Source organism: Puntigrus tetrazona, chromosome 7 (assembly GCF_018831695.1).
Source record: "Puntigrus tetrazona isolate hp1 chromosome 7, ASM1883169v1, whole genome shotgun sequence".
Lineage (NCBI taxonomy): Eukaryota > Metazoa > Chordata > Actinopteri > Cypriniformes > Cyprinidae > Puntigrus > Puntigrus tetrazona.
Genome location: NC_056705.1, coordinates 38,612,809 through 38,639,140, shown reverse-complemented (window position 1 = coordinate 38,639,140; position 26,332 = coordinate 38,612,809). Strand labels below are relative to the sequence as shown.

The following is a 26,332-nucleotide window of genomic DNA, read 5'->3' as shown; positions in this document are numbered from 1 at the left end:
GCCAGGCCATCAAGCTGTGAAATTAAATCTCATTCACCTTCCAGATAATCCACATAAATCTGACAGCACACACTCCTTCATGCACTGTGCTCTCATTTCAGGAGTTTAGGGCCGTGTGCTGTGATTTCGTCTTTTAGCCTTTTATTGTTTTGAAATCTGATGCATTTTTTTTTCTTTACACACACTGTCTGCTGTCTGGAGCTCTCTCATATCTGGTTCATGCCTCTGATGATTAAGGTTAGTCACTCGTACATTTGCATAATGTGGAATACATTACATATATTACGTAAAGTCGAGAAGTGGGAGAAAATAGCTGCTATCCCAGCCAAGTTTCCAGAATGTCTTGATTAGCTTATTTACTGCGTCCCTGTTGTTGAGTCAGAGGAAGACCTCTGGTTTTATTTAATATCTCTAACCTTAAACTGTGTGTTTATGTGTACTGGGAACTTATTTGTCTTTGCGTAACTGTATTGTAACGTTTCATCATCATAGACAGAGAGAGAATACACCGGTGTATAACATTTTTATGTCATAGGGACTCACTGTACTGACTCAAGCAATTGCTGGTCACTTTTATTCAGATACATTTCTACTCAATACTGTACACTGTAAAAACTTTTTTTCCAAGTAAATAAATAAAAGACTACCAAAGGTATGTTTTAAAATACTGTCAGATTTCCTACCCCAAAAATGAATGCCTAATTGAATATATATTTTTATTATTATTATTATTATTATTATTATTATTATTATTGTTGTTGTTGTTGTTGATGATGTAAATAATTATGTGTAATTATTTCAGAAATTCAATTAGCTTCTGGTTGAAAATTATTTCACTAGCAATTTTTGTATTTGTGCATTTTTAGAAATAAAAGTAATAAAACAAAGATGTTTTATAAAAATCATTATTGAAACGTTATTTAAATCTTCAGAAGTTAGATTTTTTTTTGTATAATATACCACAGCATTTAATCTAAACGTGTTTAATTTAAACTTTTATTATTCTATTCTGTTCATTTGCATGTCCAGATAAAACTATTTAATGCTATTCTGATTTTCTGCTTAAACTAAATCTTTAAAAACCCACCATGTTGTTTTTCTGTATATTTTGCAGATCTGTAAGATGACTTTTGGCTTCATTTTTCTGCTTTATATCATAATAGAAATACAGATTTCAACCCAAGTCTCAACAGGACAATATCTGTACTAGCTGTGATGAAAATGTAAGTAACTGAACATAACACAGTGTCGTCACAGCATTAAACTGATTATTGTTTCCAAAGGAGACTACTGCTTAAATAAGCAAGTTCTCTTCTCTCCAGCTTTGGGAACTTCGCAACAGCTATATCTATAGAGAAAGTTATATTTAGTGTCTCATTCCCAACCTATATTTTATAGATGGTTTGTGGAACAGGTTGGGAATAAAATGAATGGGCAGCCCCGGTCCTTCTCCTAGGCAATATATCATAAAGAAGACAGTTTTTGTGCATTGTAAGCAGAAATCAGAGGAACCCAGATTCCCACACTGGGAGCTCAGCAGTCTGTTTGGACCAAGTTTATTTGAACTGTGTGTAGCTTGTTATTGTGGAGACATTCGGATGCTAGAGGAGAATGCTGCAAGGATGATTTATTACACTAACAACAAAATACTAAAGGTTACCACCGTGTTTTTGGACATGATACCATGTTATTGTCTTTAAAGAGACACATACAATATACCTCAAAGAGTTGCACAAATGAAAAATACGTAATAGCTCAGATGTAAATTATGTCCTGGTGAAAAATACACACTCTGAACCGTTTTAAATGCGTAAAAAAAGATAATATAGCAATAATTACATAAAAGGCCATTTAAGTGCTGAGAAACACCTGGCCAGGTAATCTGTCCTAGATCTAGGATAGATCGGAAATTAAGTCTGTAAGCTAATATTTAGGTGATCTGTCGCGATCTGTGATAGAGGCTCCTGAAGTGGCTCCTGACACTGATCTTATGTTGAGCACAGAAAACCTGCCAGACTCTAGAAGTGAATTGGGCCCACGGTCTGAGACAATATCTTCAGGCAGACCACAAAACTGAAAGATTTGTTCAATTAAGCCCTCCGTGGTTTCAAAGGCAGTGGAGGGCTTGGCAAGGGGGATGAATCAGCAGGCCTTGGAGAACCGTTCGGTCACCGTCAGATCTGTGACAAAGTCAATAGCAGTGTGCGACCTGGGACACTGTGGAATGGGTAGTGATTGAAGCAACCCAGCTGGCTTTTAATCAGATGATTTGGAAATATTGCATAGGATGCATTGTTGCACACAGGTGATAACATCTGTTTGAATTGTGGACCACCAGAAGATTTGGGATGCGAGCTGAATGGTGGCAGTAATCACGGGGTGCCCAGCACTTTGCGAGTTATGTACCCATTGCAGTACTCGTATGCCAAGGGCTTGTGGTACATACGTGCGATCCGGAGGATATGCAGGCGGTGATGGATCTATCCTCTGCACTTCAGAGATCTCTGTCACGATATCCCATTGCACCAGGGCAAGAATGAGGGAAGAAGGACGTACTAGATCATCTGTAAAAGAACTGGCGGATTGCTCTGTCTGGGCCGAGCTCTCGCCTTGCTGTTCTTTGAGCCGATATGCAACTTTAAAGCATCCACTTCGACCACAAATTTCTGTTCTGGATCTGAGTGATACAGGTTTGGAGCTGTTGTGAATTTTTCTTTGAGTTGTTCAAAGGCTGTGATGCTGAAAGGAGACTGATTCAGAGGCTGTTTACCTTACTAACGGTGACATGAGGGGGCTGCTGTACTGCTAAAGTTTTGAGAAAAATCGCTGGAAATTGGAGAAACCCAGGAAGCTTTGTAATTATTTTATGTTGGTGGGTTGTGGCTAGTTGACTACCACCTGCACTTTATTATAATCTATGGTTACTCCCTCAGCACTGTTGACATAGCCTAGAAAGTCGACTCGGGTTTGATGACGCTCACACTTCTGAATTTTGGCGTATAACTGGTTATCTATGAGGCATTGGAGCACTGCTCTCACATGCTGCACATTGGCTTCAGAGGTATCAGAATATCGTCAGTGTAGGCAATGATGCTCTGGTAAAGCATGTCCCAAAATACTTTGTTGAAGAATCCCTGGAATACTGAAGGACTGTTAGCAATCCCGAACGGCATCACAAGATATTCATAGTGCCCTCTCTGATTCGAATCAGATTATAGGCGTTGCCAAGGTCCAGTTTGGTGAACTATTTAATTGTGCGAAACTGTACCAGTGCGCAGGAAGTAAGGTAGGGGATAGTGAAATTTCACAGTGACATTGTTGAGACTTCAGTAATCTATGCAGGGGCGTAGACCTTCGTCCTTCTTTTTAATGAAGAAGAATCCCACTGAAGCGGGGAAGGTCAAGGGTCTAATAAATCCCTTAAATAATTTCTCATCAATGTATCATTTCATAGCTTCAGACTTGAGTTGTGACAGTGGGAAAATACTTCCTCTCATAGGAACAGTTCCTGGAAGGAGATCGATTGCACAGTAACTGGCTCAATGTGGAGGTGGTTGAGTTGCTTTATTTTTTTACTGGATGCTAGAGCGAGATCTTGATGTTTGGCACGTAGGTCTGAAAGGCTCGGATTCTTCGCTTTGGGACAGGTCGAGGTGATTCTGGTGAGAGGGTTCAGGCATTTCTATCGACAGGTTTCTGTTTATCCGACCAGGAAATAGTGGGGTTTTGGAGTTGTCCATTCAAATTGTGAGGTCTACGAATTGTTCTAATGTTGTTGTAACACCTCTTGGAACCGACGAAGGAAAGCCATTGCCCAGTCCAGAGCTTTCACTCCACAGCTTTCATGAAGCACACACGACTATCATCTGTGCTTGTTGGTTAATGAATACATTTTGTTGAAGAGCCATCATATTTGTCTGGGAGAGATAAACAAGGATTAGTGTTGGACAGGCTCATGTTGAGATTTGTGCGGGGGGTTGGAACAGGTAGAGTTGGTGCGGTCATGCTATAAGAACACGATAAACACGGGCTCCCTTAAGTAGAGGGGATAATGAGAAACACCTGGGCAGGTAATTAGTCCTAGTTTCAGGGTAGACGGAAAATGAAGTCCCTAAGCTAAGATTCATCTGACGTAGCCCTCCGGTGGTGAAAATCTACAGAGGCAAGATCTGTGACATATACAACTTTTGACAAATATACTAAAGCTTATATAAAGTAGTCAGTCATTTTAACTGTATTTTTATACAATATTACTTTTAATGTAAATATATTTTAAATATACTACACTTCACAAAACTTACAAATGTTCAATAACTAATATACAAATGTTTTTTTAAAATGTTTAAAAATGTTTTTTTATAAAACATGTTGATGCAAAATAAACAAATACATTATATAAATGATAAATAATAAATAAATTATATAATTAATTAAAATAATAAATTAATTAAAATTTGGCAGAAAAACGTGTTGGCAGTGACAGGCAACTTTTTAAAAAAAATAATACTGTTGGGGAAAGAGTTAAAAAGCTTTTTGGTTCAACTATACATTAGGTGGCCTTAACTACTCTGTACTTACATAAAAAAAATAAGTACAATGTTTTCATATTGTGTTCATCCCTTATACCTTGAGTTATGGTAGAAGGGATGGGTCAACAGTGCAACAATGTAATTACAGAAATTAATTACAGATGTAATTACATATAGGTATTTTTAAATACAATGTTAAAACACGTATGTACAAAATAAGTTCATTATACCAAACGATTGATTTAAATGTTAGTACTAGTAGTTAAGGCCACCTAATATAAAGTGGGACCTTCTTATTTTTCACCCAACAAGATTTAAGTGTCAAATATTTAGTTATATTTCAGTAGATGTTTCACCTGTACCTCATTTTTTGTAATAATTTTTTTGTTCCTTTCCTGATGTCAACCAGTCATTGTTATAGCGTGATTGTGAGTGCTTGACCATTTTAAAGCAGAACAATCCATTCCATTGTTTAGTATAAAGCAGCATTAAACAAACTTCTCTTATGCTTTTCTGAAACCTTAAGAGCCTAGACGTTATTGTTGCATAATTATTGCATGCTGATTCTATGAGTGATGAAACGTCCTTATCAGCCATTATTTCCTTTTTTAACCGTTCTTTCACCATTTCATTTTAAATAATAGGGCAGCATTCCCCTGTGACATTTTCCCAAGCAAAGTTTTAATATTTCAGCCTATTGCGTTTCAGAAAGGCTTTTGTGTGCGCTCTTCTAAGAGAGTGACTCATAACATGAAGAGCGTGTGTCGAGTGCGTACGTGTGTGTCCACTTGTGAGGATTTTCAGTTTTTCAGTCCTCAGCGTCCCGGCGTAAGTGTGCTTCCAGAGGGCTTTGATGATTGTGCCTGCTTGCTTTCAGAAACACTGAATAGAATGTTTTCTAGCCACTCCAGCCCCACTCTAATGCTTGCCATTCATTAAGCAGCCTGTCTGTCCGCCGTCACGAGAGCTTCTATTTAACCAGCGCCGCTTTGACAAAAGCATCCCTCCCTATACATTAGGGGAAATGTACTTGTGCTTTTGAAGTGCACTAAGAGCACACAGTCCTACTTCATCAATGCACAGGTTTTGCACTACCTGGTCTCAGGGCATAAACATACCTGGGTGCGCTTTTTAGCTAGACACGAAATACATACCGACAAGCACATATCACTGCAGTCTCCAAACGAAATGAACGCTACAGGCAGAAAACAAATCCTCTTCGCACAAATTTACGTTTTGATTGATAATGTGTAATTTTCACACAATTACTTTGACTTCAAAACAAGGGGATATTTGAAAACGGATGCTTTCGAACGTTAGCATCACACATATCCAGCTTCATATCTATGGGTTTTCACAGACTGCAGGTTTGTTCGGTAGATCGCGGAGTACAGAGATGTACCTGAGAAGCGAGGAGCTCTGGTTTGAATCCTTTCTGTGTAAAAAGAAGTTGTAATGGCACGGTTGCGTCAACAAATGCCTGTTTATATCAGTTTTGCTAACACTATCGGGTACGCTTAGGGTTGGATTTGGTGTAGGACATATTTCCGACATGAAAGAGCATTAACTTTTAGCAACAGTTCCTGGATATTTTAATTCTGAAACATCGTTATACATACCGATGCAATAAAAATGTGCTAGGGTTTACATATTGAACCTGTGTTTTAGAGCCACTCGGTGGACATATTTTTTTGAAACATGCACTAAGACACGCAAAACTGGGGTTGCACAAAAAGTAAACTGATGAGACCGGGGTGGTTTTGTGTGCGATGGCACATTGCAGAAGGATCCTGTCTCAGCGCCGTCAGGAGACACTGGCTGTTCTCTCAGCATGTTTGCTAATTGATTTTGTTTTTCTAGTCGTCTGCAGGGGAGTGAGTGCGATGTGCTTCTGGCTCCACTTCAGTCCTGGCCCTTCTGGTGTTTACACTTATAAACAGGGCAAACAGAAGGAACACGACTCCGTGCCCACCGCAGGGAGAGCAGCTGTCGCTAGGAGCTATACATGACTCTCCACATTCACGCAGAGTTATGCAGCCAAGCATTTCAGCCGAGGGTCAAATTAACATGTTGCAAGCCACGATGACCAGTGGAAAAGATGTAATCACATCCTGTTTACGGCCACACCCGATCCGTCAAGACAATACTGAGAGAGAGAGAGAGTTCAGCCCAAAATAAAAAATTGTTTATTCACCTTCATGTCATTCCAAACCTGTATGACTGTCCTTCTTCTGCAGAACACAAAAGAAGACTTATTGGGTCTGTTTTGAATTTAGTTTTTTAGGGTTCATTAGGTTATAGTGAGTAAGTTGTGTTTTTACATTTTCTTAATTTTTAGTGACCTTAACTGCTATGAAGTTAGGTCCCACTTAATATCAGGTGGCCTTAACTACTACGTCCTTACTTTTAAATCAGTCATTAGGTACAATGCACTTATTGTGTATGTACATGTTTTTACATTGCATTTTTATTTTAAAATACCTACATGTAATTAATTTTTGTAATTACATTTATAATTACACCGTTGTATAATTACACTGGTGTAAGGGAGGGATCAACAGTGTAATTATAAATGTAATTAATTACATATAGGTATTTAAAAAATAAAAGTACAATGTAAAAACATGTACATACACAATCAGTGCATTGTACCTAATGATTAATTTAAATGTAAGTACGTAGTAGTTAAAGCCACCGTACCTTTTTTTGTGTATCATTGCTTGTTTTCAGCAGAAGAAAGAAAATGATGACAGAAATTTTATATATTAGATTAAATTGTCAGTTTATTTACAAGCATGCAACATGAAACAAAGCAGAATAGTTCTATTCTTTCCCATTTCTGCTCTTCAGTATGACACTAACAAAATGGACTAAAAATGTGCCATCGGGAAACTATGTCATTCTTTAGAGTTCCTTCGAATGCCGTGTAATGGTATGTCAATTTGGAAATCATTCAGTGCCGTGGCAGCACAAAATCCTGTAACGGGAAAGTTTCATTCCATTAGCTTCATTTCTTTACCAAGACCACATAAGGATGTGCTGAGCTTTTGACAGGTGCAGACCATTAAAGAATCATTGGTCGTACTGAGCAGGTGCTGCCTTAATTTAACAATACAGAGGAGAAAGTCTTACTCCATGTCCTAACCAGCCGTGATGTGACAAGTTTGCAGTGACACACAATTTGTCTTCCACGCTGAATGTTAAACTGCTGAGCGAAGCGACAAGATCACAGCCAATAAGAAGTTATTACACACACACTGTATGTACGGTTTTGTGGAGCAGGATTTTGGACCGATGAGATTTACGCTGGACGACCTACCCAGAAACACAGAAATTGAATCCACTAAAAATTATCAGCTTTATATGGGTAACAATGTAAGAGATTCTGGAATAATTTCAAAAATAAAATGAAACAAAAAGTAATTATTTATTTACTTTTATAGAAATTATTCATTGATTTTAATGAGCTTTTATTTGAATATTACCTTTATGTTTTAACATTTGTATTATTATTTTTTTATATTTCAGTATAGCTTTTATTTTTAATTATTTTAGACTTTAAATTAAAAAAAAAATATTTGTTTTATTTTATTTGACAATTTATTTCATTTTTACTTTCTATTATTATCATTACATTTAGGCTTCGATTTAGTTAACACTGATTTGACTCGTTACTTTTAAGTACAACATGCTGTAACAAAGCATCAGTTGCACAGCATTGTGGTTCAGTAATTGACAAACAAGTCTAATTATTCAGTAGTTGTGATTCACTAAAAAGAACAACCCCATAAGACTCTTCTAATTGTGTTGTCTTAAGCCTGGGACACGCTGCATGATTTTCAGCGGTCCCAGACCAAAGATTGGCGTCGTGAAACAATGGTGTCGATTTCTATTATCATAGCTCCTAAACTGTGGTATTATATCATACAGTGAGTTGTTTCCAAATGTATTAAAGGGACAGTTCACTCAGAAATTAAAATTGTGTCATTAAGTAACGCCATTAATGCAGAATCTGCCATTTTGTCCAACAAACAAACCAAACAGTAGACTATATTAATGCCAGTAGACTTCAACTTGAAAAATTGTGGACGGATGAAACAAGACACCTTCTAATGTTCATTCATGTTTATTTCATGAAGTATCTGAGGCAATACAGTGATCTTTCGCAATGAAAGCCACAAAACAGCATCTATTGTTTACATTTCTTTAAAAATGTCCAAATTTGAAAGCTGGGGAGGTAAAGTAGTGTGAGAACAGCGTGGCTTTTTGGACATAGCAACAGCAACGAAAACTATATTTTTGGATTCGGTGACAAAAAACCAAATCATAAAAGTCATTCCTCTGGGTATCAGATATAAATGGGGGCACTGTATGTTTTGGCTTCATTAAAAAGAGCATCAGACTGGTGCTTTATTGATGATATTAACGCGGCGAACACTTTAAGCTGAGGTACGTACATGTGAGAACTGTTAATGGAAGCGTATTCTTCTCGGTTTCCTGTCATGAACTTTCAGATTTTTTATCTGGCTTGAATAACTCTAAAGGTAAATGACTTTATTTAACTTAACACTACCCACTGTATATATGTTATTAAAGCAGTCTGAGAATGTGTTGGTTAAATTAGCATTTAAATTGGGTTGTGCTTACAGACAAAGGCCCTTTGAGTGCTTTGGTTGAAAGCCTGTGTTAATTCACTCCTTTCCCATGTGACCTTCAAATGCATTTTATTTCGGAATTAATCATGGCTCTTCACAGAGTTCATTGAGAGGCCTATAAATGACACGTTTGGCTCTGGATTAACGACTGTGATCTCGCTAAAGTGTCCGATCACGTACATATGGAGAGGCTTAGTTTCGCCTGCGTAGCCATGCATGCTAAGATGTTGTAGCTTTGGGGGAAATGAGAAGAAAAAAATGACGTGGGTAGGTTTGTTCAACTGAAATTTCGACATTTCAGAGCTGTTCATAGAATTTGTTTAGTTCATTCTTGTATTTATAGACGTACAAACTGACATGCTGTTGCACATACTGATGTATAATCATGTTTGTGTGCAGATATTCTGTATTTAAATCAGAGAAAATGCATGCACCGATATCTTTAATCTCTATTATGAGCTATGTATGGTTCGTTTTTTGGTTTTGGGAGCAGGTTGCATGCACGCAAGGTCAAAAAACACTTTCGTTGTCTAATAATATGCATTTATTTGTACCTTACTTGCTCAACGCCCCCTCCTTTGCGTGTTGCTAATCTGCGGTCAATGGGTTTAGTTTTCATCTCATTATGCCTGAACGCCTGATAAAGCAGCGTTCGTGAGCGCATTGCTGCATTGTGTGCAGCGTTACCACGGAAACCGTTATTTTAACTGCTCCTAAAGCGACACCTAGTGGTGAAGAATGAATTTGCATTTTCATTCAGACCAACACGAAAAGACCAACAATTAGGCGGGCAATATGTTAATGTTACATGTTGATGTCATCGTGAAACGGCTTGGGATTCCTTTAAAAATGACACTTTTCGAAGACTCTTTCATTTGCGAGCTGTTACGCAATGCAATGAAACGTAATTTCCAAAAATGCATAATATGGGAACTTTAAACTATAGATGGCAACAAAGAGGCAAAAGGTAAGGATTGCCGCTTTAAATAAAGTGTTGTATTTTGTTGTTATAAAGATTTTCATGCATCTCACTAAATTAAGTCACGTATAGGAATGATATGGGTGTGCATCTGTGTGAAACAAACCGCCGATTTATATGTTTAATTATTTGTAGGTGTATCTACGTTGCTGCGATTAATTGCGGCTGGAATAATAATGTAGCTGTAGCTGTGTATAGCGGCCTGCAGAATTTGCAATACATACATATTCATGACCCATTCGTGACTACATAGACACGGTGAGTTTGTATTAACTATACATGTTAGATGTGAGTCACTCAACCAGAGGTTACATAAGCAGGTAAAATCAGAATTTCTCCAGTTACGAGCCTCCTTTCTGCCTCCACCTAAGCTCCGCCCACAGGGAAAACGCTGAAAAGCAACTAGAGTCAGGAGGTCCAATCATTCCTATGTTTCTCTGTTATGTTCATGCATACGCAGCGAAGCGTCACGCTCGCTGTCCAGATCCAATTCCCAAGTTTCTTCCGAGAAATCATGCTGTGTTCGTCTTTGAAATGGTAAATTGCTCTCTGGAGACTGGAACTTTCCCACGAGATGTTTTCAGATGATTTCTCAGGCACGTTCCGTATCCTTCCATCCTTACAAATTTGAAACTTATCCTATTTTTCGAAAACATCCGCCGTAATAAACATAAGCAACGATAGCGTACGCTACCTCATGTTTAAGTGCGACTTTGAAACACTGAAATCCGTTGTTACTGTAAATGAACTGGAAATTCCAATAAATAGTAAAAGCCATTAAATGGTTTAAAGCTATTAAATCAGGATTTTCTTTTTACACTTTTAAGCAACTCCAACTCAGATTATTTAAAGCAATTACTAGCAATTCTAGCATCCTTATAATGTGTAATGCTTATGTTGTATAGGTTATACAGTATTTTCACCGTAAACCTACCCCTCATAGAAAATGTTCTGCCATTTCAATTTTTCAAAAAATTCATTATGCATGATTTATAACCTTGCTACCTTGCGGGGACCAGAAACAATGTCCTGCATTACTTTACTCGTTGTTCCCCATAACGTAGTGTATAACAGCACACACACACCTGCACATGTATACATATAATTGCTATAAATAATGCGAGAAATACAATAAGATTGAGGATGCCTGGCTCTACAGACTCAGCTAATTTTATATCCAAGGCCTACTTTGGATTACTAAAAGTAGTGTTTTTTTCTCTCACGTTGAACGCTTTATTCATGTTTTCTTAAATTGCACAGAAAAAGCAGGTGGAAAACAAGGCAACTAGAGCACTTACTGTAGCAGACCACATCACACCTGGTTGTTGGCGGCCGTGTGTCCTTTTTAAGTCACTGAAAGCCTGAGAAGCTTCACAAACCAGCAGCAGAATCCCGAGTACAAAGTAAGACAGAAATCAGGCCGTCTTCTGCGTAAGACATGTTTCTCAGTGACTGATGCGTTTGCTGAACCGACATGTTATCAAACCACGCTGCTCTTTCCCGTTTCAGTCACTCGAGGGCAGCAAAGTCCCGTTGCACCGGATCTTCTGAATCCTTTCAAGAGTTGCGGTGTACAAAAATCAATCACGCATGAGATTGATTACTTCGCGTTATTCATTATATTCGATCTAAAGCTCGCTTTTCTTTCAGTTTCATTCATATCTGTCTCTTGTTTGAGGAATTCCTAAATGCACGTCGCGTTTCCTGCATGTAGGATTGAATAGAATTTAATTTTAAAAGTAAAAAAAAAAAGATGAAATAAAATAAAATTCTCCCTAATGGTCTATGAGAATATTATTGAATTATTGATATTACTTTACACAGCCAGCAGGCTTTCCGGTTGCAGGCGCATTCATCAAGTGTTAAGAATCCGATGCTAAGCTGATTAAGGGCCACAGAGTCATTTTTTTTGTAGTTTGTAGCTGCTATGTGCTATATGCTTTTATTGAATCTGCCTTCATTGAATTTTGCCCCATAATATACAGTATCGCCCATACTGTAAGTCCTCCTATATATTGGCAAAGTGTTTTTAAGCCTTTTGGATTATGGGGAAATTGACAGTGTCCTCATAAAACACCTTCAAATTGAAATACATCTGTCATTCCCATGTCGTTAAAAAAATTTGTGACCCCATAAACCACAAAAAACAGCACACACACAGTAATTAACATAATAATTAAATACTGGTTATTGTTAATGTTATACAGGTCATTCTACAGTCATTCTACAGAATGTGTAATATTTAAAAAAATAGATTAATTTAAATGCACAAATTTTTTTATATATATATATATATATATATATATATATATATATATATATATATATATATATATATATATATTTTTTTTTTTTTATTATTATTATTTATTTATTTATTTTTTACTACAGTGAAATAATTCAAACATAATATATGGCTTGTTTTTATTTAGTTTTTTCCTTTGGGAGGAATTGTAATATTGCGCTGCAGAACAGCGGTGCTTCGGATCACAAAGCCTGAGAACCTCTGCTCTGGGGAGGGAACTCGACCTTCAGCCTCCATATTCAGCTCCAACAATCTCCTGTAAAGCCCAAGACACGCTGCAATTTTTTTTTGTGAATCAGTCGTGGTGATCTGTCACGGTGAGAGAGATTCAAAGACGCCTTTTGTCGCGGTCTCGAAGCCGAATATAGCCTACAGTCTTTTTCTGGCCGTGTGTGTTTGCTGCTACAACCCCTGTTTACTGACCAACCAATAAAAATACAGCACAAAATCAATGCGGCATAAAACGATAACACTTTATTTGAATGGTCCACCGTAGACATTCACAGTAAGCAACTTTGCAACGACGTGCCGTCTAGCAGTTATTAGAGTATTAGTGACCGTCTGCTTAATATCTTTGGTAATATCTTTATTAGTGCCACTCATTAGTGCTAATTAAACACATATTAATGCCTTATTATACATGACCTCATTCTACATTAATCCTACCCAATACCTAAACTTAACAACTACCTTACGATTAACAAGCAGTACTTTAAGAATCTATCGAGTGAAAAAAGCCGTATCATAGTCAAGTTTATTACACAGCGTGATCGGAAAAAACGAAGGCTTCAAAGAGAAAAACCTCTATATAAACTTCTACCGGATCCAGGCATTCGCGCCATTCGCTTCCGCTGAAGTTTACAACCGTCCGTCAATCTTCAGCCTTGCATTTTTAATGATGGAAACTTGCGAAAAAAACGTTAGTAGCAGTGACCTCTGTGTAGCTGCTTGCGGCCGCTGCCATTAGAGTCCTATCTGTTACCGTTTTATTTGTAGCAGCTGAGCTCTCTCTAAATATAGCTCACGGGCACCGATGGCAGCCTTTGTGCGGCTGGCTAACGTAATCATTCAGACAGGACAGCCTGTGTGTGTGTGTGTGTGTGTTTGTCTGGAACACGGCTTTCTTTCTTTCTCACCTGTGTAAAGTGAAAGGGGAGTGCGAATGAAAGATTCACACATGGGCATATTGTGTGTACGAAGACTCCTCCGTCTCCGCGCTTACGTATGGATCCCTTTGTTTTCGGGGTTCCTATGGATACCGGGGCTTTGTCTCGATTTGATAGATGCTCATAAAGTCGTCTGAACGAGACGGAGCAGCGCCGTGTGTGTTCTTTCATGCATGCACATGTAACATGCTTGAGCGCAATAGGAGGAGTAATTAAATGCATCGGCCGCTCGTGGAGCAATCAGAAGCTGGGTGTGCTAATCTTTCGTCTCAGCTTGTGCTGTTCGCTGCACATGATTGGCTATGTTGGAAATTATTGCATGAGCGAAAAATGTTTCTTATTGAAAAGTCTTTACAGAGCGTCAGAGCTTTTTAAACTGTAGTTTTAGTTCTTAAAAACACTAAAACACTAAATTTCTTTTAATTAGAGATATCAATTAATTTAAAGTATTTTTAAGGAGTCGTTTATAGCGTTTATTAATATTTTAAAGTTGCTTTTTGCTTTGATTTAAATGTAATCATTTGTAATGTAACTTTTGGCATTTATTTTATGCTTTTCTCTTTTTGGTAGTAGTTTATTTCTTTAAACTTTAATTTATTTTAGTTCCAGTTTTGTTTTAGTAATTTTAATAATTCAGCTCGTTTTATTACAGTCAGTTTTTCATCTAATATTTTATTTCAGCTTTATTTAGTTTTGTTTTCAGCTTTATATTGTATCTATAGTATGCATACTATGTAGCTTTTAATTGTGTTCCTTTTTTATTTTTCATTTATTTTTCATTGATTTTATATATATATATATATATATATATATATATATATATATATATATATAAAATTTACATTTATTTTAAATTATTTTAGTTTAGTTAGCTGCCAAAAGTTTATGTAATATTATGTATAATATGTACATTTTTTTCATCCCAATTGCATTTTTTTCATATATTATGTTTTTATCGTATTTCAGTTTTATTTCAATAAAAAAAATGCTTTTTCCAAAGATGCCTTTTTCTCTTCCCGAGAGCAATATCTTGATGATGAAATATCCAATAGCAGATCAAACTAGAAAAAAATGTTATTAAACAAAATAATGAACTTAAAAGCTTTTTATGAATCCTGTAAATGAGCTAGTTTGCAGTGCACCTATATGAATAGACATGCATGTTTGTATAATTTTCTCTCATGAAGTAATTCAGGGTTTGTTTCTGGAGATCAGCGCCTTCATAAACATTTAAACAGCGCATGAAGGAGAACAACAAGACGGCTTGACTTTAAAAAGACCTCCGGTGCTGTGCTTTGTTACGTTCAGGATGCCAGATCCACCCAAACTCCATCATTCTCATCATCCGTCGCAATCTTCTAGCAGGTCCAGATTTGCGAGGAAACATAATGTTCCTTCTGTGCTCTGTCTCTTCGTTTTATATTATTTGTTTTATGCAAGTCGTTTTTGATTCATAATTGATTCCGCAACTGTTTTTGCAGCTGTTTTTACTCGGAAGATGATTTTTGGTTCCCAGTGACACGAACCCTTTGATATCAGTTTCGCTTTTTCTATCGCTCGCGTAATAGAAATCGTGTCTTTACATGTCCGGAGCCGCTGCTGTCCCCTCAGGACGTGCAAAGTTTTAATTCGCACCGTACGTAAAATATTTGACATGGCGAGACGTTGAAAACGGGCTCATTTGAGTTTACAAGCCCTTGTTCTGGACGCAATGTACAAAAGAGAAAAGATGAACGAGTCCGTTTGCTGACGTGGTGACCTTGCCGTTTCTGGCAATTATGTGCGAGGCGGAGAGTTTAATTTAATTGAAACAAAACACCTTCATTAGCAGACAAATCAAAAGGCCTCTTGTTCTAATCAAATCCTCCACGATAATGTGATTAGGAGGAAAAAGAAGCCATTCACAACAATCACTCTCTCTCTAGAGCCGCTGGTTCGCATGAATAAGGGATACATATATATATATATTTTTTTATTATTTATTTATTTATTTTTTTCAATCTAACTTCATTACCAGTTTTATTTAATGAATTGAGTTTACCATCACACAATTTTTTATTTATTTATTTTTTTTTACCTTTTTTTTATGTGGTCAGATTTAAAATTAAAATATTTAAATACTTTTGTTAATTGAAATAAACGTAAAAAAATGTTATTTCAGTTTTAAATTTGCATTAAAGAATGGAAAATAGGTAAAAGATAACTAAAACTAAATTAAACGCAAATTGTAATATTTAAAATAATAGCAACTAATAAAAATTAAAAAAGACTGGAAACTCTTAAAGCTAAAAAAAAAAGCTAAAAATAATTGCTTTAAGAAAAAACGTAGACACTTATTTAACCTCACTGAGTCAAACTAAATAGTCAAAAAAGTCATTTTATGTGTAAAATCAAATAATGCAATATTAACAGGTTACCACATTTTATTGCGTAAAAAATAAATCACCACATAATAAATTGGTAACAATTTATCATTAGATGGGCTTTGAATCAATTGTGTTTTGCTTTTTTTCTATTGTTAATTTAATTGAAATAATGCTCAAAAATTGAAATATCTAAATGTTAAAATGCTAGATTAATCTTTGGAAAATAGTTATTACAGTGTAACTGAAACTGAAATAAAAATAAGCTCTTACATTAATACTTAATTAATAAATAATAAATAAATAAAATATATATATATATATATATATATATATATATATATATATATATATATATATATATATATATACACACACACACACTCTAAAAGTGTTTATGTCATACTAAACATATTTTACAAATTCAGTTGACTTCACTCTTCATCTCTTGACTTTAAATATTATTATCGATACCGTAATTATTATTGTTATTGCATTGGAATCAGCCTTATTGCGGTTGTCGACTAACTTAAAATATTAATATATGTTAAAAATAAAAATAAAACTTAAACTGAAATATGCAAGCGCTCGTGCTGTTGATTTGCTTCAAAAACCCTTATTAAGGTGTCCTTGTTTCCTTGACGACATATAGTGTACGTGGCGGAGCCTCGAGGTGTTTCCTCTGACGGACGCGTGCTGTTCACGTGTGAAGATGACTTTCTCTAACGCTCCACTACATGCAGTCAGGTGTTATCTGCAGCACGCTGCCTGTCTGCAGGAGCACGATTACTAGAGGCTGACGTCTCGGAGAGATCTCACCCGACTTTAGGGTGGAAGATCAGGCTTCGCTCCTCTCCGGATTTGATAGTTTCCCTCCTGTTTCCCGATTCACCGATTTCCGTCCAGGTCCCTCCTTCCGCCGTGTTCAGTTCGGCTCTCCGCCCCCTCGGCTGTCCGTTCCCTGAGAAGATGCAGGCTCTTTGAACGATGCTGACGGCTGATGCCTGTGTCCAGCGCGGTCAGCGGTCACGCCATGACCTGACCCCGTCGGCATGATGAACTTGGAGGGACTCGAGATGATCGCGGTCCTGGTTGTGGTTGTTGTCTTTGTTAAGGTTCTGGAGCAGTTTGGACTTTTAGAGGCGAGCTACGATGGTAAGATTTCTTTCACCTCGGAGAACTGGGGACGTGTAAAAGTGTCTTTAATAATTGTGTTCTTTATTGCTGTTTTCGAAGCTATGAATGCAAATGGTTAACAGAAGCATTCAAAACTAATGTTTTTTTCATTTTGTTGATTGTTGGTTCTCCTGAAATTGGATTTGTATGTAAGTTGAACAGAATAGCATTTTTTTGTCAATATGGCTTATTTAGTGCTTTTTTTATTGATAAAAAATAAGTTTGTGTGACAAAGCACACATTAGCCTCCTGAAACATACTTGCAAAGATTGTACATAAAGTGATGCTTTCAGATAGTTGCATGTTCATTTCAAATACACAAGAAAGCTTTGTAGTTAAAATGCGTATTAAATGCACTTAGCTGGACTTAAGCGTGCTTTCTGACCAACTGAATGCATCTTTGTGTTGTTTCATAATTACTTCTTTTGTTTTTAGAAATACGGTTGAAGTACTGCTAGATCTGACAAGCATTTATGATAAACTTAAATATACTTTAATGTCACTTTTATGTCATGCGATTAAACATATGTGAGAGCACACATTTGTAATGATGAAGCTGCACTGCAATGCATTTAAAATATATCAACTTTAAATGCGATATGAAAAAAAGAGACTACAGTTAAAATTATAATCAGTTGTAAATTGGTGTACTTTGGGCTAATTGTTAAAAAAACTAATTTAATTAAATACTTCATTATAAAGTGTATTTTTAATAAATAAATAAATAAATGTAAAAAATAATAATAATAATAATAATTAAAAAATAAATATATATATATATATATATATATATATATATATATATATATATATATATATATATATATATATATATATATATATATATATATATATATATATATATCTCCTATTATTTAGTCTACTATTTGACCTATTATTTAATTAATATTATAGTATTTTTCAAGTACCGTGTCTGTGTCTTTAAAAACCCCTTTTAGTAACACTTTATTAAGGTGTCCTTGTTTAACATTACATTTACTTGCTAATATAATAACGACAATAACTTACGCATAATTACATGCAAGTGACCTTAAGGCAAAACCTAATCATAACTCTAACCACACAGCGAGTACATGTAGTTCATTAATATTACTCAGTACTTAAATGCGCAGTTACACTGTTACAAAGACACCTTTGTGAAAACGTTTTAAAGCTTTTAAGATTTTTTTCAACGAAGGTAAGCCGGGAAATACTTTTAAAATGCGTGCAGGCCTACTTAACAGTTTAAGATAAATTATGCACAATTTAACTCATGAATAATGCAGGTATTTTTAGACAAATTGACAAAGGATTGATTCGTAAATATAACCACAAAAGACGCGAAGAAATGGATATGAATATGACTATGAATATGTGTTCAAATTTGCTTAACAAACCAAAACATCACCTTTAAAAACCTGTTAAAACATGTACACGCATTATTTTCATATTCAGCAAAATCCCGAAAAGCCTGCAACGGTCCGGTTTAAGGTCTTCAAGGTCAGCACTGAAGGTCATTACAGTCTGGGCTCACCTCGTCGGCGCGACTCTCTTTGTTTCCGACCCCTTTTTAATTTTAATATTAGATCAGTCTGTCATTGCTTGGAGCTTGAAGCATGCCGCAAACATTGTCCCGTAAATTGTTACGTCAAATTCTGCAGAGCATATGTTCTGTTTCTCATCACCTCTATTATTGTTAACGTATGCATGCATATGAGCGTCTGATTATTTATCGCGTCATCTTATGAGCAGGCTTATTTGGCTTCTTTATGACTATTAAGATCAACTAGGCTATGGATATGATATTTTGTCCTTTATTATAGATGGCAGACTGACCTCAGAGGTGATCAAGTACTCCCTAGACAGATTTTACGGGTGAAAAAAAACGTATTATTAAAATAAAGTTTAATGTAGTATGCCTCAGATGTTATAAATCCAATGACAAACTTTTACGAAAGTGTGGTGGAGCAGCTTGAGCAAACAATGGCTGCTTATGCTAAGATTAGGCGCTAATGCTTTGATTTATCTGTTTGAGTGTAAATGAAGCTAATTGGATGGTCGCAGTGTCAGAGCATTATTCAAATGAATGCAACGTTGGCAGCATTCCCAAGCCGAACGAATCAGCCTGCAAGAGCCAATAATGTGGCGTTTTCCGCTGATTTGTCATTAATATTTATTGCAATGTTGAAATTGCATTTCATCTTATATCCATTTCGAGCCATGGTATGTCTGGTAACCTTGTAAATATGTGCTATGTGTTTTATGCGTGTTAGAGCAGAGCAGGGGTGTTATTGTTAACTAAAACTAAAACCATAAATTAAAAAAAGTTTTTAAAAAATTACGTATTTTTTTATTTCAGCTCTAGACAATATTTCTATTTTTTGCTTAGTTGAAGTGGCCTGCTAAAATAACGAAAACTAAATTAATTAAAAAATAGCTACATAAATTTAAAAATTAATAATGATGACTAAAATGAATGCAATTTATTTTGAAATAGTTACAAATATTAACAAATATTTACACGTTTGTATTGCATTGGTTGGTTTTTGTAAGTGCAAACTAAACTAAACAGACACAAAAGTCCCATAAAAGCACCAATATCCTTCTGAAAAAAACAGAATGCAACTTTTGCAGGTAAAAATATTACTTTTTTTTGTCAAGCTCTCAATTGCACGTTAATGAAAGAAACTGTGATGTCTAATTAGTGAATACGTTACGTCTTATCAGTCTGAATGATTTCTGTACAAATCAGACCAATCCAGTTTAACCCAATGATTCTCAAAAGCCAATCGCTCACTACAAGAACTAAAAAAGATCAGTTAATAACTTAAATATCGCTCATTTTGTATTCTTTGTTACGAATAAAAATGAAAGCGCTCTTATTGTGTATCACGAAAGGTTCTTGTTTTGCTTTTGAGAGTCCCCAACAACAGGTTGACATGCATGCAAGGACAAAAAAAAAAACACTTTCATTATCTCATAATGTGCATTTATACCTTACTTGCTCGATGATTCATTTTTCCAAACCCCTTCATGTTGACATCAGTGATTTAGAGTTTCAATGACTTTTTTTCTTTTGAGAGACAGCAGCTTTCTACACGGTGCACTTTTACATTTAAAAGGATGTTTTCATTCTGCGTTACACCTCATGAAAGCTCATTTTATCAGTGACTAAACTGGCATTTCTCGTTGTAAAAGCTGTTGTCTTTAACTGGTCGAGTGGCTTTAGGAAGCTGTCATTTTATTTTTTTAATTCATTTATTTTTTAAAAGGCTTCCAATCTGAATCTCAGTCTCACGTTGTGTCTTCTAGAGTAAATAAACGCCCTTCCCGACTCTCGGTTAAAAATAGATCGTTTTTCGCGGTCGGATGCAAATGGCTTCTTTCACCCAAGTCACCTCGTCTCTGCCGGAGTGACAGTGAGTGACGGCAACGTGCCACCGAACAACACGGGCATGATATCAGATGACACCAGAGCACAGACGACACTTCTGACGGGATCCCAAACACAAGGCTGTGATCGCAGCAAACTAAATAACGAGAACCACCGGCGAGCAGCAAAGGGAGCGTCATAACACTTGTGAGAACAAGCGCACTTAACGTATTTAAAAACATTTTGCATTGAAATAATAGGCCACTTAAAAGTAGTTAAACACAATTTCATTGCTGGATCTTAAGGACATTTTAAGTACACTTTGCAGCAACGTAAAACTGAGAGTGTTACGTTTTAAAACATTATTAGAAGCACACTTGATGTGATGAGTGGCACGTGTAACGTACTTCATTAGTGTTATTTGATGTTAAAATAATAAAATTTTAAGTTAAATCAAGTACCAAATTGCAACAGATGTGTCATTACAGTTTAGTGAATTTAAAGCTTATTTTGGTATATCATGCCAAGATATGCTTTTCACTACATCCGGCATCACATAGCCATATTTCAGAAACAATACGCATTTAATGCTAATAAAAAGGCCACTTAACCCTCTGGGGTCAGCAAACGTGCATACGTGTGTTAAGGCATCTTCTCCTGATAAGATAAGAACTTAAATTACACTTTCAGTTTTAATCGTACAGTTAAGTATACATTTACTTAAAGCTAGACTGTTTTTAAACACACTTAAGTACATTTTTAAAAAGCGCACTTTGCACACTAAAGTCCATTTTAAATCATTATGCTTTGGTAATCCTTTGTAATGCCCTGAAGTACACTTAATTTGATGTGATGAGAAGCACATGTAGGCCTGGTTTCATAGACAGGGTTTAGCCTAAGCCAGAACTAGGCCGCAGTTCAATAAGGGCATTTAAGTCATTTTTAAAAGCATTGCTGGTAAGGCATCAACGTGTTTTAAGATCAGCAGCTTCTTTCAGTTGAAACAGCTCAGATTTACATTTTAGTCTAGGACTAGGCTTAAGCCTTTACTGTGTAAAGTGCTTCATTAGTGTTATTTGATATTACATTTAGAGTAAATATAATACCGAACTGCAGCAGACGTGTCATTGCAAAGTTTTTTTTAAAACACTTTCATAACATTAAAGCTTATTTTAGTTGATGATGAATACTAGTCAGTACATCCAGCGTTACACTTTTTTAAAAGTTATAAAAGTAAAAACACTGGAAAGTTCAGTAATTGCACTGAAAATATTCTACAGTTTCAGGTAAATGCATGCAATTAAGTGCCCCGAAACATTAGATTGAGTTCATACTTAAGCGTATCCGCTCAAAGTGCGTCACTTCCGTAATAATAACTCTTGATCATAGTGTCTCGATCATTGAAAGCAGGCTGTACTTTGGGATGGATATTCTGTGATGACATTCTTCCACAAGTCCATGGCGGCGAATGAAGGATCGGTGCAGGAGGGGATGGAGCTGGGTGGTGTTAGTCCGTGTGTAAATCAGCGTGAAACCAAATGCTCACACACCGGCACCAATCAGTCACCCGTCAGGCCCGAGACCACTGCTCTCGCGGCCATCTGCTGTCCTTCTGTGTGTACTGTACAGCACGCTCTAAGACCTATGCTGTTAGGCCCACTATAGGTGCCACCGCGATTGCCTCTGAAAAAATAGATAATGCTAGCTCATATGTTACCTGCTCAGGCGATACAATGAGTCACTGTTTAAGTGTTCGAGCGTATCTTGCTGTAATATATTTCAGCCACTTGGTGGCATTGCAACAATACAGTTGTAGCATGAGATTTGGTGAAAATACTGAATTAATGTCTATAATCATGGCAGTCGCTCCTCATCTCCTTTCTTATTCGTCAGTTTCACAATATGTCCTAAAGCCTGCGGCGTAATACGGGGGGAAACATAGGTGGAAGATGACGATGTCTTGGCATTTTTGATGTCTTAGCATGAACTACAATTTGACAGCATAAAATTGCATTTTAGGATGCTGTTTTTGAATTACAGAATTTTAATTATTTCAACCGCAAGGCTGTCGAGTAATAAATAAATAGGTTATTGTACCATAAGTTCATTTTATAAATATCCAGACTTAATAATAATACCGATAGATTGTAATAACTACGATTTTAAAGGATTCGTTGAGGATTTTGATCATCTGTTTGAACTGAGAGATGGCTGCAGGTGAGGCAGAAGACTAAAAACTGTGACAAATCAGGATCACCGATACTGTAATGCAGTTTCACAGAGGATGCTGAGTGAACGAATCAGTTCATTTATTCATTATTTATTGATTTCTGTAAAGTAAGTGACAGTGTCTTTCAGTGTATGTTTACTAGTTTGTTTGGCCTTTGGATTTTTCTCTTGCGGTGCTTTTAATCTATTGTAAGATCTCTGTACAGCAGTGTAATAAAAAGTTAACTAAAGTTTGTATTTCTGTATTTTACTGTATCTGCACCCATAAGGGTGGTCTCCCTACAGCGCTTCAGGCTGTAGCATTGCCGAATGACTACAGAAACGTTATCAGCAAGATGGTATAAAACTGTACATTTCTAGTCTCCCACCACCCACCGCCACTTATACCAACGACGGAAATAATAGCTATATATGTGGGAGAGCGTTGCTGTTAAAGTGACTATGTTGTATTGCAAGCGATAGCACTTTAATGTTACTCTTAAATCAAGACTAATTAGCACATAATTTATCATTGCAATGGTTTAATACCACTAAAAGTGTTTGTTACAAATTGGTAGCAAAATAGATGAAGGATGGTAAAACATAAAACGTACGTAACAGTTAATTGTACCCAGTGTGTATGTGTTACCTGAGAGAGGAGGGAAAAGAGGGAGAGATGACAGAGCTCCAGCAAAGAAAAGTTTTATTAACAGTGTTTTGAATTGATCTCGCTAATCACTTTGAGTCTGTGTATTTGGCCAAAGTTTGGTTTTGCCTGAAGATAATCTGCTTTGGACTAGAATGTTAGATTTTGACCAGGTTTCTGAGGTCTGTGCAGGTCGGTGTGTAGATTTGAGAGCGTGCTTATAGTTTGCTTGTGTTAATGTTTTAGTCCTTTTTAGCCTTTTTAGTTGTTTCAGTTAATGTTTATGCTATAGTAATCTTTTTAGTAACTTTTGTAGATCCAGTTTTATTTCATTGTGTTCAAACAGATTCTGTCACAGTAATAAAACATGCGTGACTGTGTGTGTGTGTGTGTGTGTGTGTGAGACACAAATATGTTTAATGACATGGGTATGACAGATGTATTACAATTCGAAGGTGGTTTATGAGGATACCGTCAATGTCCTCCTAATTCAAAAGGCTTAAAAAGCATACTGAAAACATGTTTGTTTGGGTTTTTTGCTTTTTTTTTTCTAAAAGTTTCCTGCAAGGGTAGGTTTAGATGTAGGGAAATAGCACATACAGTTTGCACAATATCATAAACCATTATGCCTATGGGGAGTCCTCATAAACCACAAATACCAATGTGTGTGTGTGTGTGTGTGTTTGAATGTGGGCGCAGGTGCGTTTTTCTGTCCGGGATGGATGCTGTGACTGAAACCAAATCAAAGCGAGATGAGAAAATGAGAAAAATAGGAGGAAGTTTGTTTTCACATGTTGAGCTGCAGTTTTTAATGCAAAACTGTACTTGTACTCCATTCGTGTTTAATTTGTACAGCAATGCTTTTAACCCCAGGTTCATCCTTTTCTTTCCATTAGAATAAAAGTTCAATAAAGCATAATTCAGTAGCGTATATAGGCATGTCATTGGTATGCTGTCAGACCAAGTCAAAACTCATCACATTCGCCATACATTTTTTCATAGGCTTCCAATATATTTCTGACTCTAGTAGATAAATGTCTTTCAAAAGACTTGTGCTTGTGCATCAACTCTTGTATTTCAGAGCTGCCCGAGTCTCTTTTTTTCTTCTTTTGCCGCAGGCAGCTAGTCAAATGCGCGCTCATGCAAGAACAGATAAAGTTATTAGCTTCTGGTGTGAGGACAGTTATGGATGTTGATAGAAACGTTTCATTTTTCACGTGTTTTTCGGCTTCTCTTCGTTCAATCACAATTTTCATTATTTATTTCCGTGTTCGGTCACTCGGAACCGGAAAATCAAAAAGTAACCTTAATCAAGAAAAGCCCACAAATGAAGAAGCGAGCAATTCAAAGGCCCTATTGTGACAGACGAGGAAAGAAAATCGTAGAAGTAGGTAATGTTTTATTTACACTTCCTTTTCAAGTCTATCTGTGACTTTCCAATTAATTGCACTAAACCTGTGGTGAAACTGACAGCCCTAGTTTTTATGTCTCCTCTTATACCTTAAGACATGCGGGTTGCACTAAACACAGGGGTGGACCCTATCAAAGAAATCGTAGCCTTAAAGAGATATTTCACCCAAAAATATCCATTTTGAAAAGACGCGGTCGCATCGTTAAATGCGTTTTTATATCAGTTTTTCATTTGTTAACACTATCTGGTGGGTTTTTAGGGTTGGATTTGGTTTAAGGCATATTTCCGGCATGATGGAGCATTAGCTTTTAGCGACAGTCCACGATATTTCGATTCTGAACCGCCGCAATACATACCTATATCAACGTAATAAAAGGTGCCAGGGCTTACATATTGAACCTGTGTTTTAGCGTCACTTGGAGTAAAGTACGTTAAAAGAGATACTTATTTTTATGAGTCGTTGGATCCATGGTTTCAGCTCAACGTCTTCTTTATTGAAGGAAAGAGTCACCTGGGCTATCCCTTTAATGGCAGCGCTGGAATAATTTGAGGAAACGATTAAAAAGTGAAACTTGATTTGTTGCTCCAGATAAAGAGGCTGACGCAGCAGCCACAAAACACACAGTCATTATCTGTTGTCATTTTGACTGATAAAATGGGTTTTTGTCTATAAATCCTGGCAGTTGGTAATACGTCAAATTGTGCATCTTTCTCATTCTTTGTTTGGGTTTCAGTATTACTTCGTCTTTTTCAGTCCCTTTGTCATGATGGCATGTCTTTTCTATCCCGCCCCACGCTAGGCCGTTTTTTTTCTTTCTGTTTGAAGAAAATTATAGTAATTTGATAGGTCGTTTATCTTCAGTCCGCAAAGTTTTTTGACCAATTATTTCTCACAGGTGATGGAACATAAACGCTCTTGACATTTAAAAGCTACTGGTATATCTGTGCCGACAGCGCAACAATCAAATGGCATGCAATTTTCTTCAAACGTTCCTGTCCTAGAAATGTCAGAAACAGTGTGTTATAACCAGGTGCGACACGAAGAGTTTCACCGTTGGATTTTTGGATCAATTGGTTTTTACGATTGGACAGCGACAAGCCATTTGTGTCCACAAATCATCAAAAGCCACTCTGAGCTCATTTCGTTCAAAGACCCAAAATCTCCTCCTGAAAGTAGACAAGGTTAACCGTTAGTGATTAAGCACGCCTAAAATGACTTTCTTTTTTGTTAATACCAAAAATAGAATTGCCGTTCTATATCGGTTTCCGGAACAATAAATAATGAATAAATAAGGTAATAGCAATATTACAAAACTGACTTATTTCACAGTTCCGACTTTTTTCTTGAAATTGTTTTAATTGTATTTTTTTATGCAATCATTAAGTTTATATCTACTGGTTTTCTTGCGTAAACCCAGTCTATCTGTATTCAGAAGCACATTTAAAACTGGAATATGTTTGAATTTTATTCATTTCATATAATTCTTTCTGGATTACAACGGCATTAAAATGATAATGATA

At 36.3% G+C, this 26,332-nt stretch overlaps 1 protein-coding gene across 9 annotated transcripts in view; it reads left to right on the top strand.

Annotated features, from left to right (window-relative positions):
* The window catches only part of kcnip4a (potassium voltage-gated channel interacting protein 4a), a 147,949-nt gene that overhangs the window by 82,062 nt on the left and 39,555 nt on the right, over window positions 1–26,332 (top strand). Inside the window, exon 1 of one of the 9 annotated variants that reach the window (XM_043244496.1) lies at window positions 16,699–17,152. The exons of the other annotated variants lie outside the window; for them this stretch is intronic. Coding sequence (XP_043100431.1) covers window positions 17,050–17,152 — 103 coding nt within the window. The 5' untranslated portion in view covers window positions 16,699–17,049. Of the gene's footprint in view, window positions 1–16,698; window positions 17,153–26,332 lie in introns of those variants that run through there. 9 annotated transcript variants of the gene reach the window in all.